General features: G+C 34.0%; 1 protein-coding gene and 1 pseudogene across 1 annotated transcript; both read right to left on the reverse strand.

Moving 5' to 3' along the window:
• Positions 1–7,329: 7,329 nt before the first annotated feature.
• Positions 7,330–12,665, reverse strand: LOC143600425 (chaperonin CPN60-2, mitochondrial-like). The gene is made up of 17 exons (XM_077078121.1): positions 12,573–12,665; positions 12,355–12,486; positions 10,851–11,010; positions 10,598–10,773; positions 10,395–10,490; positions 9,669–9,773; positions 9,498–9,584; positions 9,313–9,402; positions 9,169–9,249; positions 9,017–9,085; positions 8,839–8,916; positions 8,662–8,757; positions 8,463–8,562; positions 8,273–8,376; positions 8,067–8,172; positions 7,748–7,826; positions 7,330–7,655 (listed from the first exon to the last, which is right to left on the reverse strand). The coding sequence occupies exons 1-17, from the start codon at positions 12,633–12,635 to the stop codon at positions 7,556–7,558; spliced, it is 1,722 nt and encodes a 573-aa protein (XP_076934236.1). The 5' UTR covers positions 12,636–12,665; the 3' UTR covers positions 7,330–7,555.
• A 2,172-nt stretch (positions 12,666–14,837) lies between these two features.
• LOC143600422 (receptor-like protein EIX2) lies at positions 14,838–18,007 on the reverse strand (annotated as a pseudogene).
• Between the last annotated feature and the right edge of the window lie 6 nt (positions 18,008–18,013).

An 18,013-nucleotide genomic window follows, 5' to 3' on the forward strand; every position in this document is an offset into this window, starting at 1 on the left:
CGGTGGGCCGTAGCCATCAAATTACAATGACGTATCTAAACTAATTAGAACAATACGTCTAAGTTGTCAAGATCAAATACATGACCAAACTGTGTGAATACAAATATAATGACGTTTTCAAACCATTATATATTATATGATGCATCTAAAGCCATTAATAATTTAAAAAAAACACGAATACGTTCTGCCTATAATAAACCTATCACATAATAATTTTTTTATACCAACACGAATACGTTCTGCCTATAATAAACCTGTCACATACTAATTTTTTTATAGCTTATGCAAGTGAAAAAAATAATTAAATTATACAATAATTCACAAATTACATACATATAAATTGATTGAGAAAATGGGAACTAGTGGGGTATGAATGAATCAATTACAATCAAACTTTACCAATGGGGGACCATACATTTGTAGTCGTCAATTCAATTGGGTCCATTTACGTTAATATCAAAACTGTAGGGTTGAATTGTCAATATCATTGTCACCCTTGGACTTATTATATGCCATATGTTGTGAGTGAGCACCTTTCTTAATCTTATGATAATCATGAGAGATGATATTTTTCTTTTTGAGATTGTGCAACTAGTGGTGCATATAAGCCGAGACGCTCATAAGTAACTCAAGTTCGGATTATTAAAAAGCTCAAAACAAGGCGAACTTTTTTGAGCTCACATAAAGCTCGTTAAGTTATTGAGTATGTGCCCCCAATCTCGAGCTTTGCATGGGAAGCTCGTTTAGGATCGTCATGGCCGTCTCCAAGAATTTAAATACTTCGACGGAACCAAAATAAAAAGGCCCGTAGGTCTTAACGAAAAATCTTTATTCGCTAATGTACATGAATAAAACTTTTATCGACCAATTTACTATAAGCAGAAACCATTCTGAGCATTTAATTATCTCATAAACCATTGTAAATAACCTTATTTTTAACACCAAAAAATGTATATATGTAACATGCATAAAAAGCTTGTATTCCCGAAACTTATGTGCCCCGACCGATGGTGCGACTCGCACATCCTCCGAGCCTCCCCTGAGGCTCGCCGACCCTTAACGAGCCATATGTGTTTTTCAGTTTTACCTATTTTTAGACTTCTATGTATTAGTTTTATATTACCCAGTTGAGCTCGAGCCGAGCGTAGGCTCGTCTAATTTTTTTTTTCTAGAAATAATTAAAATACTATATAATAAACTAATTAATAAATTAAAAACGAGCTAAGACTGAGCTTGAAAAATCAACTAACGAGTAAAGCTCGAGCTTTAGAAAAAGAACTCAAAACGAAACGAGCTTAGGCTTGAGCACCCATAAATTAAAACGAGCCTATTCGAGCTCAGGCTCAGCTCAGCTCATTTACACCCCTACGTGCAACGATATTTTTATTATTTTAACTTGTATATAATAATATAAATGTTATTCGTTTTTATTCGAGTTAGAAGTGATAGAATGGACGTGTTAGCTAGGTGGGTTCTACAACATGTAAAAACAATATATTGGTTAGAATGGTCGACTTGACCGGGTAACACATTTTTTGTAAATGTTGTTGATGTTATAGATGAATAATGGGGTTAATAATTGCTATCATTTCAATTACACTGATATTTTATTATGATATTTTGTTTGAAAAATCCATACATTTATACTTAATTTAGACTAATAATTTAATGTACCCACACACATACACACAAGTAAGATAATATCCTTTTAAGTTTTACAAATTAAACACGTGCGCCTAGTTTTAGATACCAATTGTAGCGGTCCCTAAAGGATATCTTAGAGCCTAAAGTTCAGGTACATCTCTTCTATTTGAGAGGTAGAATGTTTACATCCTACAAGGCATACATACATATATAAGTAGATTAGAAACTATTAAAAAAACATCTGTAGCATTTCAAAACTGCTAAAAGTGATAATACCGTCCTAGAGTTAGTTTCATCATGCATAAATTCAAAAATCACCACGTTTCTTGATCGCCATTTCTTCCCGAAAATTCAAAACCCTTATTGACTCTCTCTCTCTCTCTAGAACCATATCAAGCTCTTAGCCTTAGGTCACCCCTACGACTTTTCGTCCATTTTTACCAAGACAAGAGTTTCTCATTCTTTTAATACTCATTTTTCTTCATCATAATGACAAAATGGTCTACTAACTCACCCGTATATAGTTATAAGTGACAAAATAGGGGTTCTAGGCCGAGTATTAGTTTTCTCATTTATATTTATGATGGGTTTCTTCCCAATGTTCAAGAAAAGATATATAGTTATGAAAAAAGAAAAAAAAAACTCACCCACATATTCCTTGCGCACTAAATCTTAAAGTTGATTCATATGAAGTTTACCAAAATACGATATTTAGTTATTTACACGTAAGTTTCTTACGTAACTTACACGTTTTTTTATTTGAACACCATATTATAAGATATTACATTAAATTTTAGGATGTTACAATGCTCATTTTAAAACTTATTATGCTAATAACGTGAGTATATAGCTTTTAATTTTCCTAAATAGGTATACTAAAAGATGTCTATTTTAAGGGTATGCGTGTTTTAATTGCTTAGCTAAATTCGGATATAAACAATAACGCATGTGGAAGTTTATTTTCATGGCTAAGCTTATTTTGATAAAACAAAAGGTTAGAAAGAATCTTCCGTTTAAAGGATATTTTAAGATAATCATTTGTTAATTAAAATACTTAAACATCCTTTGCTTTACTCATTGACAAACCAACCTTCAATCTCCATTCAAAATTGAAATGATTGGTTTGGTAAAAAGGCTCTTTCGTTAGTGTGTTAAATTAGCTTTTTAATATGGGAGAAATTGTTTGTGTGCAAGTTTTAGTAAAGCTTAACGAATATTTGAAGATATATGGTATTAATGCTAATGTTAATGGTGTTTCATCTATTTATTAATATATTTGTTTATTAATCCTAACTATTATTTTTTGATCGATGTTGGTCCTAACTAACGAATTGGCTGCTAACGGTCTCATCTTTTAAAATATTTGTTCCCAACGGTCCACGACTAACAAAATTCTAACGTCTACTTGCATGTCAACGGAAAAAAAAACGTTTTTGGACGGAAAAGTCACATTTTTTTTGCCGGAAAACACCACTGAACACCGTCATCACCACCAACCGATTCCGACGATCATCTTTGGGTTCTGACGGCCTCAATAATTGGGGCTTTTACTAAATAAAGGTTCCTAAAGGTCAGATCCAAGGTTGCAACGATGTTTGGGATGAAAATGTTGAGTACCCCCGAAAAAAATGTGAGTTTTTGGGCGATCTGCAACTAACGACGTTTAGATTATGTTAGTCGCGGACCGTTGGGAACATATATGTTAAAAGATGGGACTGCCAACAACAAATTCGTTAGTTGGGACCGACATTGACAAAAAAATAATAGCTGAGATTAATAAAAACGAATACACTTCTTTAAGCAACTATGCATTCCCCTTATACTTTAACTAACATTTTGCAATAGCTTAGCTTTCATATACATTGCTAAGTGATTTATGTTCTATAAACACTTCTTGTATTAGAAGTGAGGTCATATATTACCAAGAGAAGTGTTTTGCGTTGAATTCGTAATGTTGGTTCAGAAACAGGTTTGTGATTATAAGGGGTGATCTTTATAACGATTTAGGATTAGTTTTAAAGGTGACGTCTACTTTGATCAGACATAAACTTGTTGATCCCTTATCAAGATAGAAGTATGGTCCATAACTTAATTCGAAGAAAAATTAGAAAGAATGGTGATCTTTTCCAAGATAAAGGAGAAGTTGTTGATAATATGTACCATATAATTAAGAAGTTTATAAATGGTGATTTTGTGATTTAGAAACTCTTGATACAAGAATTGAGGATTGAACATAAGGTGAATTAATTAAAATCCATCATTGTGTAAGTGTGGCGATATCTTTTTATATATTATCTTACAACATACAAATTTTAATGTTGTATCTTGTTTGTACACTAGGATTTATGTTTTAAATAATTTTCATGTATAAATACCATATTTATCTTTAGATTTTTACAAGCATATATCATTTTGTTATTTTTGTTTTTATTTGGCGTTTATAGATATTGTTTTGATGCTCAATTTCTTAACTATTATAATCCTGTCTATGCTTAGTTTTTATGTTCATATTTTAAAAACTTTAAAACTTTAAACTATGCATATCCTGTGCTAGACTATACTAAAATCTATATACATATAGAATGGTGAGATTGCTTTTATATTGTGCATATCAAATTTTTTTCCTTTACATATTTTTAATGATTTCACATGTATTGTTCGCTATATGTAGTGGAGGAGCTACAATTGGGGGCGAATTGTGACATGTGGCGCCCAGTAAGCAAGGAGTGAAAATTTGTTTTTTGGGTGTAATGATGTAGGGGCTACAAGTTGGGCCCACAGTTTTTTTTTTATTATTTTCTTTTTATAACTAAACTAAACAAATAAAAACCAATTTATTTAAATAATTAGATAAAAATGCATTAAAATTAAAAAGAAATACAAAAAACTTAAAAAACATAACTAATAATGCATTAAAATTAAAAAAAATTACATAACTAAAAATATTAAAAAACATAACTAAATAAAATACTAATATCCATAATATTCGCGCATTTTTTCCATTCGTTGTCGTTGCAATAATGCGGCCTCTTCGTGTAACCCGGCATCTTTGAGGGATTTGTATTCTTCACTCATTTCCCGCAATTCCAACATTTGGACAATCTTTTCGTGTTGTTTTTCGGTTTCTCTCATGTCATCTTTGAGTTCCTCGACACACTTTTAATTTTTTCATGGTAGCGGCGAGTTCCACGAGTGTCGGTTGGTTCGGGTTGTTTGTAGGATTTATTTTGTTAGATTTTTTGAAGAAGGTTTATGTTTATATAGATGTGAAATGAAGAAGAAGGATATGAATTGGAGAAGAAGGTATACGTTTATATAGATATATAATATATTGTTTTAATTAATTTTTTTTATACCGTTGTCAAACGGTCAATATAATAAAATATTATTATTTTCTCTTTAGGCGATAAAAAGAATCCATCCCCGCCCCCAAATCGCCCAAAAATCGCCCGGGGGCGGTGTTCTAGCCCCTTATCGCCCAAAATCATCCTCCAACGTCGCCCACTACACTAAGCCTTATCCTTATGTTAACTTTTTACAAAGTGATCAGTATATATGATAATATGACGTGTATACATTTATTATTGTTTTTTTCTAAGGTGTCCATTTGTGGTTAAACTGTTAGATTCGACTTCAGACGTTTTCGTTTTTAGAGTTTATTAAAATTTAATTAATTATCATATAATATGATCAATTAAAAAAAGAATTGGTTCATTATTGACTAATTTTATTGTTAAAATATTTTAATTTTATTGTTAAAATATTTGGGTAACGCATACGATCAGGGAATTATAAACATAAATATTATTTTCTAGTCTAAAACATTCATTTTCAAATAATCTTTTATGCACCATCTCACAGCATCATTTGATTCCCATTGTTCTCAGCATGTTATTGGTATTTTTTTTTTCGTTTTGTTTTGTTATTAATTTTTTTTTTACGAAAATGCATCTTCTCCCATAAATGCATATAGATATAGACTATAGAGGGATGCTTGGTGCAAAGCCAGTTTAGAGAATTGTAAGAATCAATATACCTATTGAGCGGTCCAATCATTTTAGAGGCCTAAAACATAAAGATAGTTTGAGGCCCTTACCAAAAGTTAGAGAGGTGAATTATAGAAGTTATAACGAAGCGATTGTCGTGTTTCACTACAAAAATACAATATTTTCAATATTTTCTATTTTGTTTTAGAAATGAAGTTTGATATATATACACTTCATTCATTTTATTTTAAATATATAATACAAGTTCAAATAGAAAACAAATAAAATAAAATGTCTCAATAACTGAGAGATTAAAAAGTGTCATGATTTACAAGATGAAAAGTTAAGAATATAACCATTGGACAAACATACTAGATTGTCTTATTTACCAACTACGTATCATAAATATGCGATTTAGTACACACACACCGAAAACTATTTAACGGAGGCTCTAGTTTTTCGAGTGCCTTGAGCCCTCGCTTGACTTGCTAATACTATGACCCATTGTTTTAAATAATATATATAAAAATGTTTTAAGCAAGTCTCTTTCTATTTATATACGTTTTGGTCTCTCAATTTTAGTTTCACATATTTACTTTTTAGCCTCTCAACTTTTGCACTTTTTTCTTACATTTTTACTTTTAGCTCACTTTCATAATGAAACTTTTGTCATAACTTACCATAACAAATCGAACCGACACTGATCAACTTCCCGCCACATGGTAGCTTTCAAACATGAAAATGAATTTAATCAGCTCCACCACAACACAACACGCAGGTAAAAATACTTATTCTTTTCTAAAACTTCTTAGTATCAAAACTTGTACATGGAAAAAGTATGTTATTCTATCCACTTATTATTATCATGTAATAATTTGCACACGAAAAGGGGGTTTGAATGGCATCAAAGTAATTGTGGGCAGTGGATATAGTATTTATATATATCAATCAACATTATGGCCACAGATACTTTGCATGTGCACTAGACTCATTCAAGTTCAACTTCCCCAATTTGTCTCCCACAACCCCACGTCCCCACCAACAAATATATCAGTGTCAGAAAATTAGGTCATAAACATTCTTATTATTTTTTTATGATCCATGTGTACTTGTATTTTTATTTTTATAGAACCTGTATTCATACAACAAAACAAAATCAATCTTACTTTGTTTCCGGTAACGATCGAAATTTATAAAGTCGGTTTGTCACAAAACTCTTCTTGGCGTCGGCTCGAGTTTCATACAAGGACTCGGGTTTCAACTTGAGTTGAATCAGAGAAAGATTTAAGTCGTCACAGGTTAGATCGGTTAAACTAATTGGAATCCAAATTAATGGAACCGATAAAACAGTTCGGTTCAATTTTTTACTTAAAAGTACAAAACTGTTTTTAGATAGAAAAATAATAAAAAGTTGTGCCTGTTAGATTAAATTTACAAAACGATTTTCAAGTTTCAACCATTAAACTTGTTTCCTAACCGTTAAACACACATCCGACTAAATAATCTTAAACCAGCTATGCTTACCGAGTCAGTCAAGTTTCAATCATTAAACTAGTTTCCAAACCGTTAACCACATACCCAGCTGAAAAAATCTTAAAGCAGATAAGCTTATCGATTCAATCGGTTTCTAGCAGCTTATAAATGCAATATTTTTGTACTAGCTTAATGTGTACCATATCAGGTAATGAACCGATCATATTATAATATAGCATCCAGGTTATTGATAATTTAGTTTTAGTAGAGTAATAGTTCGGTCAATACATGACATGATGGCATCCGTAAGAATCACATATCGAAAAAAAAAACTCAAAGCAGAAGAGATACGTATCTAAACGGCTACCAAAAATGGTACTGATACAAATTATTGTACAGTTTGAATATTAATCATGATTAAATGAGGAAAATAAAACAAGTTACTGTTGACTTTAATAGTCACCCATGCCTGGAGTCATTGCCGGTGATTCCTTCTCCTCTTTTGGAAGCTCAACGATTACAGCTTCGGTTGTGGTCAATAAAGATGATACACTGAAAACACAATAAAAAGAAACTTGGTTTTTACATGGGAAAAATGTATGAATGGTTTTGTAAGAAGGGGCGAGGTATAAAGATAAATTTACCTTGCAGCGTCTACTAACGCTGTCCTGATAACCTTCAGGGGGTCGATGATTCCTTCCTTGACCATGTCTACATATTGACCTATTTGAAAAACAATAATGATAATAACAAGCATCAAGATCACGTTGAGTAAAAAGATTGGTTATTCAACCATGAATACATAAAGATCGGCTAACATAAACAGATTCAGGTTGGCCACATTTAGCAGGATCATATCCAAGTTAAAGAAATGTAAATTCATGACACACGAGTTAAGGAGAGATGCACACACAGTCACACACACACATGTATATATACATATATATGTATATAGAGAGATACCTTTAGCAGCATCATATCCAAGATCAGGGTTATCCTGCACCAGCAGTTTTCCAACAACCACCGCACCTTCGACTCCAGCATTAGAAGCAATTGTGTGCACTGGTGCCTTCACATAAAAATAAAACAATAAAAAATAACAAATAAGCAAATTGATTATATGGTTATTTGATGTACAATATAAAATGTGATGGATTTAAAGTATGTACCTTGAGAGCATTTTGGATTATTTGAACACCAATCTTCTGGTCAAAGTTGGCGGTTTGAAGCTTTTCAAGCTCCTTTGAAGCATATAGAAGAGCAACACCACCACCTGCACATACATACATAAGTTAACAAATTAGAAGAGAACAAACCGATCTGGCCCGCTTTGGTTTTTAGCTTAATATTTAAGTTTACCTGGTACAATTCCTTCCTCAACTGCAGCTTTTGTAGCATTTAAAGCATCAGTAACTCTATCCTTCTTCTCACCAACCTCAGCTTCACTAGCTCCTCCAATCTGATCAATTTGTAACTTATTATTTCATTTTTATAATGATATAACTAATAAGGTTGTTAATATAAATATAAAAAATGAACATTTATATAAGAGGCAAACCTTCAAAACAGCAACACCACCAGAGAGCTTTGCTAGTCTCTCCTGCAGCTTCTCCCTATCATAGTCAGAAGCGCTTAACTCAATTGATGATCTCAACTATAAAATATAAAAACAAATATGTAAGTCATATTAAAATTCATTTATTAAAAAATATCCAATGGTGTACAAATAACAAACCTGTTCACATCTTTCTTCAATGGTTTTCTTATCACCAGCACCATCAAGAATAACCGTATCATCCTTTGATATTGTAACCTAAATTATATACGTGTTCCAAAACTTAGCATAACTTTACACACACACATACATACAGTTATAATAAATAATAGCAGTGGTGAGAAAGCTAGGGGTTTACCCTTTTGCAAGTTCCTAGCATTTCTGGTGACATTTTTTCAAGATTCATGCCAAGTTCATCGGTTATGACCTAAAACAAATTTGCAAGCGAATATTGTTAGGATTGTAAAAATTATGTGATGCATAGAATCATGGTTAAGTATAAAAACAAACCTCTCCACCGGTAAGGACTGCAAGGTCTTGCAAGTTTGACTTTCGGTTTTCTCCAAAGCCTGGGGCTTTAATGGCACAGACCTACAAAAAGTATGTTTTAGAAAACTAAGAAATATAAACAAAGAAAATAATGTAATTTAATACCTTAATACCAGCACGGAGCTTGTTAAGAATGAGTGTAGCTAATGCCTCACTTTCAATATCTTCAGCAACAATCAGCAGTGATCTTTGATTCTGAAATGCGTACAAATAGTAAACAAGGAGTTCAAAAATACTGTAACTAACAAAAACTAAGTATCAGTTATCATGTATATTGAATCATTCATTACCTTCAAAGCCAGTTCTAGAACTTTAACAATGGAGTTTAAGCTAGAGATTTTTTTCTCGTGTATTAGAATCAATGGGTCTTCTAATTCCTGCAGAAATAGAGAAATCATCATAAAATGTTGAAAATATCAAAGACTTTTTTATTAATGATTTCAATGAGTTTTGATGCTTACACATTTTTGGTTTTTTGTATTCGTAATGAAGTAAGGTGATATATAGCCTCGGTCCAACTTCATTCCCTCAACAACTTCCAATTCGTTGTTAAGTGTTTTCCCATCCTACAACACAATAACAACATTAAAGATGTTAAGTTTTAAAGAGTTTACACCACTAAAGATCTAGAACTTTCACAAGTCCAGTGGTAAGTAGTCTTGTAAGCAAACTGAACGGAAACAAACAGCGCATGCTCATGTTCGTTGATTTTACTTTAACCAAACAAACAATCGAACACGAACAACTAAACGAATAGGGTTGTCTTGTCTGTGCTCGTTCGGTAAGAAAATGAATGTGTGTTCTTTTATGTTCGTGTTCGTTAACAATATAAACAAACTGTTCACAAATGTAAATGTTTGAATATTACTAAACATAGACGAACACAACTAAGCTAAAAACAATTGAAGATAAATATGAAAATGAGTTGATCCTAAAAAGTTATCAGAACTAGACTAAATTATAACAACCTAAATATATAAAAGAATATATTCACGAACATAAATGAACCCAAACAAATGAGCATAAACGAATTTAAACAAACAAACTTTCACAAACATAAACAAATGAATGAGACACGTGTTCATTCGTTTATTTAATAAACAAACGTAAACAAACTTCCTGCAAAACGGTTCACTGAATGCTCGGTCTTTAAGAGCCTAAAAGTAAGAACTTTATGCATAACTTACAGATATGGTAATAACACCCTCTTTGCCAACTTTCTCCATAGCCTTGGCAATAAGCTCACCAATCTCTCGTTCTCCATTTGCTGATATTGTCCCAACCTTTCAATTCCAAAGAAGCAAAACCGCTTAGTAATTAATTAATTATTACTAGAATATTTGATAAAACTCTCATAGCAATTAACTAACTTTTACTAAACCAAACACACCTGAGCTATTTCTTCAGATGTACTGATCATTCTAGCTCTACTCTTCAAGTTAGCAACTACTGAATCAACAGCCATGGTGATCCCACGTCTAAGATCCATGGCATTCATTCCAGCTGCAACTGACTTGCAGCCTTCTGAATAGATTGCACGTGTGAGAACCGTTGCACAAGTGGTACCTGAAATATAATGAATCGTGTCAGCTTTAAGAAAATGATTCAACTTTAGCAAACAGAAGGTGAAAAAGATAACTCACCATCACCAGCAACATCATTGGTGGCATTAGCAACCTGCTTGACAAGACTAGCACCAACATTCTTAACCCTGTCTTTGAACTCAATACTCTTTGCCACTGTGACACCGTCCTTAGTCACCTTGGGAGCTCCATAACTTTGTTCTATGACCACATTCCGTCCCTTTAAAAAAGATTTAAAATTAGCCATAGCGTCAATAAAACACCATTAAAACAAACAAGAACTCAAAGCATATCATATGATATAACAGCTAACAAGTAGTAGTAAAGTACAATATAACATCAATCTTCCGACAGATTTTGTAACAAATCTAGATTAGAGTATGCACAATGCCGGGAAAATCAAGAAAACCACCTACTAATCACTAATCGGTCAAATTAGTTAAGACCAACCGACTAGTTTTTAGCTAATCACCAACTTGATCACTAAATGACCAAATCGCCCCTAGTTGGGCCAAATCAGTCCTCGTCAAACCAAATCGCCAGCCATTTTCAAGATACAAATACAAAACAGAAAACTATATATAAAAAAAGTTTATATGTGTGTATATAGCCAATCCGATTAATCCCTAGTTGGTACCTCACCAGCACCTAGCGAGCTCTACAACACTGAGTATGCATATAAAAAGGTTAACAAATGAGCTCTCGAAAGAACATTAATGCGAAAAAAAATAGGATTTTTATTATCATAAGCAAACCAACTTAATCATCTATCATAACAATATCAAATTTAATCAACATATCCAACTAACAGAAACACATTAATTGAAATAAACAACAACCTGAAGATAACATATAAAAAAGTTTTTTTGTGTGTGTATAAAACTAAAGATTACATATAAAAATTCGAATCAGATTAATCCCGATTAATCACTAGTCAGTACTCCACCGGCCAACTAGCGCCTAGTGAGTTCTACAAATATGAAAAGGTTAACAAATGAGCTATTAAAAGGGCACTGTTCTGAAAAAAAATGATTTTTATCATTATAAGGAACTAAAACTCCATAGATAAGCGAAAAATGTCAACAAGTAATACAATTTAACCCTTAAAATATTCAAATCAACTTAATTATCTACCATGACACTATCAAATAAGTAATGTATTGTCATTTAATCAACAAATCTCAAGATACATAATAAACTATAAAACTAAAAATTATATATAAAAAAGTTGTGTATAAAGTTGAATATTACATATGAAATATAAAAAAGTTGTGTGTGTGTATAAAGCTGAATATCACATATGAAAACCAATCTGATTAATCCCTAGTTGGTAACTCACCGGCCGGCCAGCCAACGCCTAGCAACTTCTACAACACTGAGTATGCATATAAAAAGGTTAACAAATGAGCTACCGAAAGAACATTATGGTGATAAAAATAGGATTTTTATTATTATAAGAAGCTAAAACTCCTATGCAAATCAAGTTAATTATCATTTTAACATCTATCATAAGACTATCAAATAAGTAATGTATTGTCAATTAATCAACAGATCTATAAACAACCTTGGGTCCCATGGTAACTTTAACAGCATCAGCAAGCTCTTCAACACCTCTAAGCATCAAAGCCCTTGCATCTACTCCAAACTTAATATCTTTAGCTGCATAGTTTCTCCTCCAGCTCAAATTAGAACTCACCTGAACCACCACACAAATACATCACAAACACGTCTAACATATTATTATACACATATACAATAATTACACAATAATAATAATATTACCTGCTGCGCATTGGCTCTTGCGATCCTTGATTTGGATACGAGGTTGGCGGCGACACGGGACATTGCGGCGGCGGCGGTTGAGATTATTATTAGATTAGTCGAAAGATTAGTCGCAGAGTGTAGAATGAGTTGAGACTAATAATAATAATAATATAACGAGAGAGAAGAAGGATCCAGAAGCAGCATTTCAGATTGGGTTTAGGGTTTTACGAAGACCCGGATGCTTGAGTTATCGGGTTGGGTTGATGATCCGACCCGGAAAAGTTATTGGGCCTGCCCTGAAACAAATACTTTTCGGCCCTACTTGTGTCATTTCCCTAGCAATTCGGGTTTTTCAAATACCCGGTTTTGGATATGAATCGGGGTTCAGGTATGACTGGGTACTGAAAAATCGGGTCTTGATAATACCCGGGTCGGGTTCGGGTCCGGGTATTGTCTTTAAAAACCATATCATATGCATCGGGTTCGGGTCGGGTATAGAACGGGTATTTGAATACCCTATCTTCGGGTATTGAAATAACCTTATTTTTAGGCTTTTTTCCATGTATTTTTCGAGTATATAGTGGATTTTTTAAAAGGTTGCACTTTTTAGAGGTATTTTTCGGGTATTTTAAAGGTATTTTTCAGGTATAGATCGGGTATTAGAATAACCCTGGTATGGAACCGGTTCAGGTTTTCAGGTATTACCGGGTACAAATCGGGCCTGGTTCGGGTTTTCAGGTTTTAGTATCGAAATGCATACCTTATCCGTACCCTACGGGTAGGGTCGGGGTACGGGTACGGGTTCGAGTATTAAAAAACCGGGTATAAAAAAAACTGGTTCCGGGTTTTTTTTGGGGTTCGGGTTTTTTGTGCACTTCTATCCCTAACAATGGTACACTTGCATTTCGTAAGTTGTTCAGGGGTATACCTTAACGCACAAAACGTTAAAGTTGAGTTGGTAAGGGTTAACGAGTCGTATATCACTCCCTTCATGAGTTAAGGGGCGTTAAATTAAATGTTGTGAGTTAAAATGTGAATGGTCTTATAGTTATGGTTATGGTTAAGCCCCCATAATCACATAACTGAAGGGTCTTGGTATAATGTGTTTATTAAAATCCAATCCCGATGGAGGATTTTCTATCGAAAGAAAAGGCTAGGTCTAAGTAAGGTCTACTAAGCCTATTTTATGTTGTTGACAATGTTTACAGTAAAACTTAGCACTAGCAAAGATATTAATTTGTTCAAACTTTATCTTGTGCCCAAAATTGGGGTTAGTACGACCTGACTCATTTTCAGTGAGGTGACACTGCTTCATAACCAAAAAGAAGTGAGTTGCGCCTGAGTTAAACTTGGAGATGAATGTCTTCTTTCATTTCTAGACAGTGAAGTAAGACCAAACTCATGAGCTTATTATATCTGGTCAGAACAAGTTGATAAGATCCCCCTTTTTTGTCCCCATGTCACCACACCGGCGACATGAGGACGGAAAATGGAAAGAGAAGGATGGGGTTTCTCTCGCTTTTGGCATAGTGGGCCCTGGTGGGGGGCTAGCACAACGAACTATTAGCTTAGTGGGTATAGTGTGCCCATATTAATTGCGTCGTTGTGTATGGGCTTTACAGGAAAATTAATTTTCTAAATTCAGCCACTTTCAACCCATTTAACTATTTTCTTTTAGTTAAAGTTGTTAACCTTAAGCTTTTTAATCAATTACAATTAATCACAAAATACGCAAGCCAACCAACCGGCTTATATATGAAAAAGACTAAAATTGCCAAAGCTATAAATACACAATGGCCATGCTCAAGTGGAAGGTTGAAATTGCCACAGCTATATATACACAATACTCATGCTCAAGTGAGACTATTATTATAGTAGTATGTTAGACCTATGAACCCATCTTTAAGCTCGAATCATTTTGCCATTTTATTAAAATCATTGCACATATTTACTAGTTATGGAAGCATTAATGATATATTTATATTTATGAAAAGAAAGTTCGAATTATTAACAAACATGATTGTTGCCCGTTTGTATTCTGTTTCGATGTAATCACTACTTTCTAAATATATAACTTAATGCTAAAGAAACATGATTTAGATTTTTAGATTGTTTATAGAGCTGAGTATTAGATCAATTTCTTATCAGAAAAAAAAGCATTCTTTTCTACATAGTTTCATGCATTCATGATAGAAAGCAAATTTAACAATGTCATGGAGAAATAAACAAGGAAAATACAAAAAAAAAACCATTAGCAACATATACTGACTAGATACACTAACTTTATATGGCTTCTCTTCCTCTCTTCATCTTGTTAACTCTTACCATGATCGCAACGTGTATCTTGTCCATGGTCTTCTCAGCAAACATGAAAAGCTTTTGTCTCCATTGCTTCTTCAGCACCAAAACTACAATAACACCCCAAAACCCTGTTGCAAAACCGCATGCTATGTCCACATAAAACCATACCTTGTTGGGCTCATCAGTTGCTTCATATTTCTTCTTGGCAATTGTGGTTGGGTTTTCATGATTGGAGCAACTCTTTGGCAATGGAGTCCCACATAGACCTTTGTTCCCAGCATATATTGATGGATCGATGAGGGTCTGCAATTGATTCCCTGTTGGAATTCGTCCTGACAAATTGTTGTTTGACAAATTCAATGGCTCAAAATATTCAAATCTGTAATGCTTGGAGAGATCGGCCCACTCAAGTTGTTTCCTGATAAATCGAGAGAATTTAACGCTTTCATGTTTCCAATGTGATCTGGAATGCCTCTACTAAGATGATTATTGGACAAGTTAAGACCCACCAATGCATGAAGTGCAGTTAACTCTGTAGGTATTTCTCCCACAAGTTTATTGCTTGAAAGGTCTGTGTTTATGACAAGGTCCAATGTTTTCGTATAGTCAAGATCAGCACCTTTCATTGCCTGAGTTACCCCCTCCTCAGTACTTCTAGGTCCACCATCAGGAGAGCTAGCCATACCATACAATTCTCCTAGACAACGAGGGATGGTTCCTGTTAAATTGTTGTATGCAACATCCAAAATTCGAAGATATGCATTTTTACACAGAGATCGAGGAATTCCTCCAGTGAAGTTATTTTTGTGTAACCTGAAAACCAATAACATACTTTCTTTTTCTCCAATCCATTCTGGTATTTTCCCGCTGAATGCATTATTACCCAAATCTAAGAACATTAATGCACTTAAATTCCAAATTTCTTGAGGAAGCTCACCACTTAAGTTATTGTCATTCAAGCGTAACCATACCAACGTGGAAGTTGGCCCTATAAAACTTGGAATGACGCCGCTTAGTTCATTTGAGCTTAGCATTAAGAAGTTCAACCTTTGCATATTCCCAAGACATTTGGGAATATTTCCTGTTAACCTATTTATAGAAAGATCAAGTAGCTCCAGATCTATCCTCGTGCACAATGACCATGGAATCGACTCATTGAAAAGGTTATTTTGCAAACGCAATTCCGGTTGATTATAAAAATCACCAAAACCAATATATGGTCTCCCACTAGGAAGGTTGGTTAAAGGCCCACTAAGGTTGTTATTAGAGAGATCCAAGGAACGAATGATGGACAACTTTCGCAACCATGTGGGTAGAGGTCCTGAAATGTTTGCACGAGACAAGTCTAATTTATCAAGTTTCCTTTGATTTCGAAGCCACTCTGGAAATCCATTTGCAAGATTGCAAGATCTAAGATCAACGGTGATCAACTGGAATGGAGGTAGCCACTCACGTGAAAAGTTGAATGCCAACTTACTGTTAGAAGCTGCATTCAAGTCTTTCAACATCAAAAGTTTAGCAAAATGAGCTTCAAAGACTACTCCTTCCAAAGAATTATGAGACATATCAAGAGAATGAAGTTTGGAGAGTCGGCCAATTGAAATCGGAAGTGCCCCACTTAAGAAATTTGAAGACACTGAAAATGATTCTAATGAAACAAGTCTTCCTATAGATTCTGGAATTGAACCATTCAAATGATTAAAAGAAAGGTCAAGTTTAATAAGTTTCTCGGGAAATGTTGGAATGGGACCGTTAAGTCGTTTTCATGTAAATCTAATACTTGTAATAATCTTAATATTCCTAGAGATTCAGGTATTGAACCCTCTAACTTGTTACGAGATAAATATAAGCCTCTTAAATTGGACATTCTTCCGAGGGATACTGGAAATGTACCATTTAAACTCCCAGCTAAATCCAAACTTTCCAAATCATATTGGTAGCATTGTGATGAGTTTGTTGGCGAGTCAAGAGATTGCATTCTGATATAATTTGAAGACACCCTCAATTGTTTTAGATAACATTGTCTCCATATTCCCACATCCTCGGCGTGCTTAAATTGATTATTCGAAAGGTCAAGTTTTTGAAGTTTAGGCATGATTGGAACAGATGAATTCAAAAAGCTACCAAAAAGGTCAAGGATTCGTAAGGAAGTCATGTTTGCTAAAATGGATGGAAATCTCCATGGGAAGAAATTTTTGCTAAGATCTAGGTGTCGGATATTAGAAAGGCTAGTGAAGTTATGATGCGTATGAGATAGATGGGCCTCTTTGAGGTTACATGATGACAAATGAAGCTCTGACAAAGAAGGGATCATGCTAAGAAAGTTTGCAAGGTTCCATGTGAGACTAAGATTAAAGGATGAAAGATCTAGGGATTGTAAGGATGTCATGTTTAGAAAAAAGGGAGGAAGTTGACATTCGAAAGAATTGGAGCTAAGATCTAGATGTCTAATTTTGGAAAGTGTAGTGCTCGAGTTACGAAGAAGACCAAAATCAGAATTGACAAGATCACATTTTGACAAATGCAACTCTTTCAACGAAGGAATCATGTAAAACACCATATCAAGGTTTTTTGCTCCACTAAGAGGCACATAACCCAAATCAAGATACTCGAGCGATGAAAGACCAGAAATCCATGCCACATCATGTACCTCGAATGAGTTTGCATATAGAAGTCAAGCTTCTTTAAATTAGAAAGATTTCCAATGTGATGAGGAATAATACCTGAGAATTCTGCTAGAGAAAGATTGAGGTATCTTAGTTGCTTCAAGGATCCAATGAACTCAGGGATCGGGATATCTTGAAAATCATTCCCACTCAAGTCTCCCAAAGAGGTATTTCAGACTCCGCAACTCTCCCAAAGAGGTGCTCACCTTGTTACTAACTAAGTACTCATCACCACCAAAAAGATAAGCTCTCAGATTAAGACATAACATTTTTGGTGACATCATCACACATGACTCTTTCCCAGCTGCAACAATCATCGCCAACCCCTGATGACAACATATCATAGGCATCTGTGACACTGTCATTGAACTCGAGAAGAGTTAGTCGTTCGTGCTCAAAGCAAGACAAACAAGTGTTTATAGTTGCAACAAAATAAATAGTTACAAAAATGAGGTAGAACCCCAAACCACCCCACCTATTCCCCATTATTTC

This window comes from Bidens hawaiensis, unplaced genomic scaffold (assembly GCF_021521415.1).
Source record: "Bidens hawaiensis isolate Kalapana, Puna unplaced genomic scaffold, B.hawaiensis_p1.1 tig00054079_1, whole genome shotgun sequence".
Classification (NCBI taxonomy): domain Eukaryota; kingdom Viridiplantae; phylum Streptophyta; class Magnoliopsida; order Asterales; family Asteraceae; genus Bidens; species Bidens hawaiensis.

Coding starts and splice junctions, on each gene's coding strand:
- LOC143600425 (XM_077078121.1), bottom strand. CDS start 12,635: ATGTCCCGTGTCGCCGCCAACCTCGTATCCAAATCAAGGATCGCAAGA. Junction 10,491..10,597: donor CATCTGAAGAAATAGCTCAG/GTGTGTTTGGTT, acceptor TGGAATTGAAAG/GTTGGGACAATATCAGCAAA. Junction 7,827..8,066: donor TGGATATGATGCTGCTAAAG/GTATCTCTCTAT, acceptor TTTTTCAAATAG/GTCAATATGTAGACATGGTC.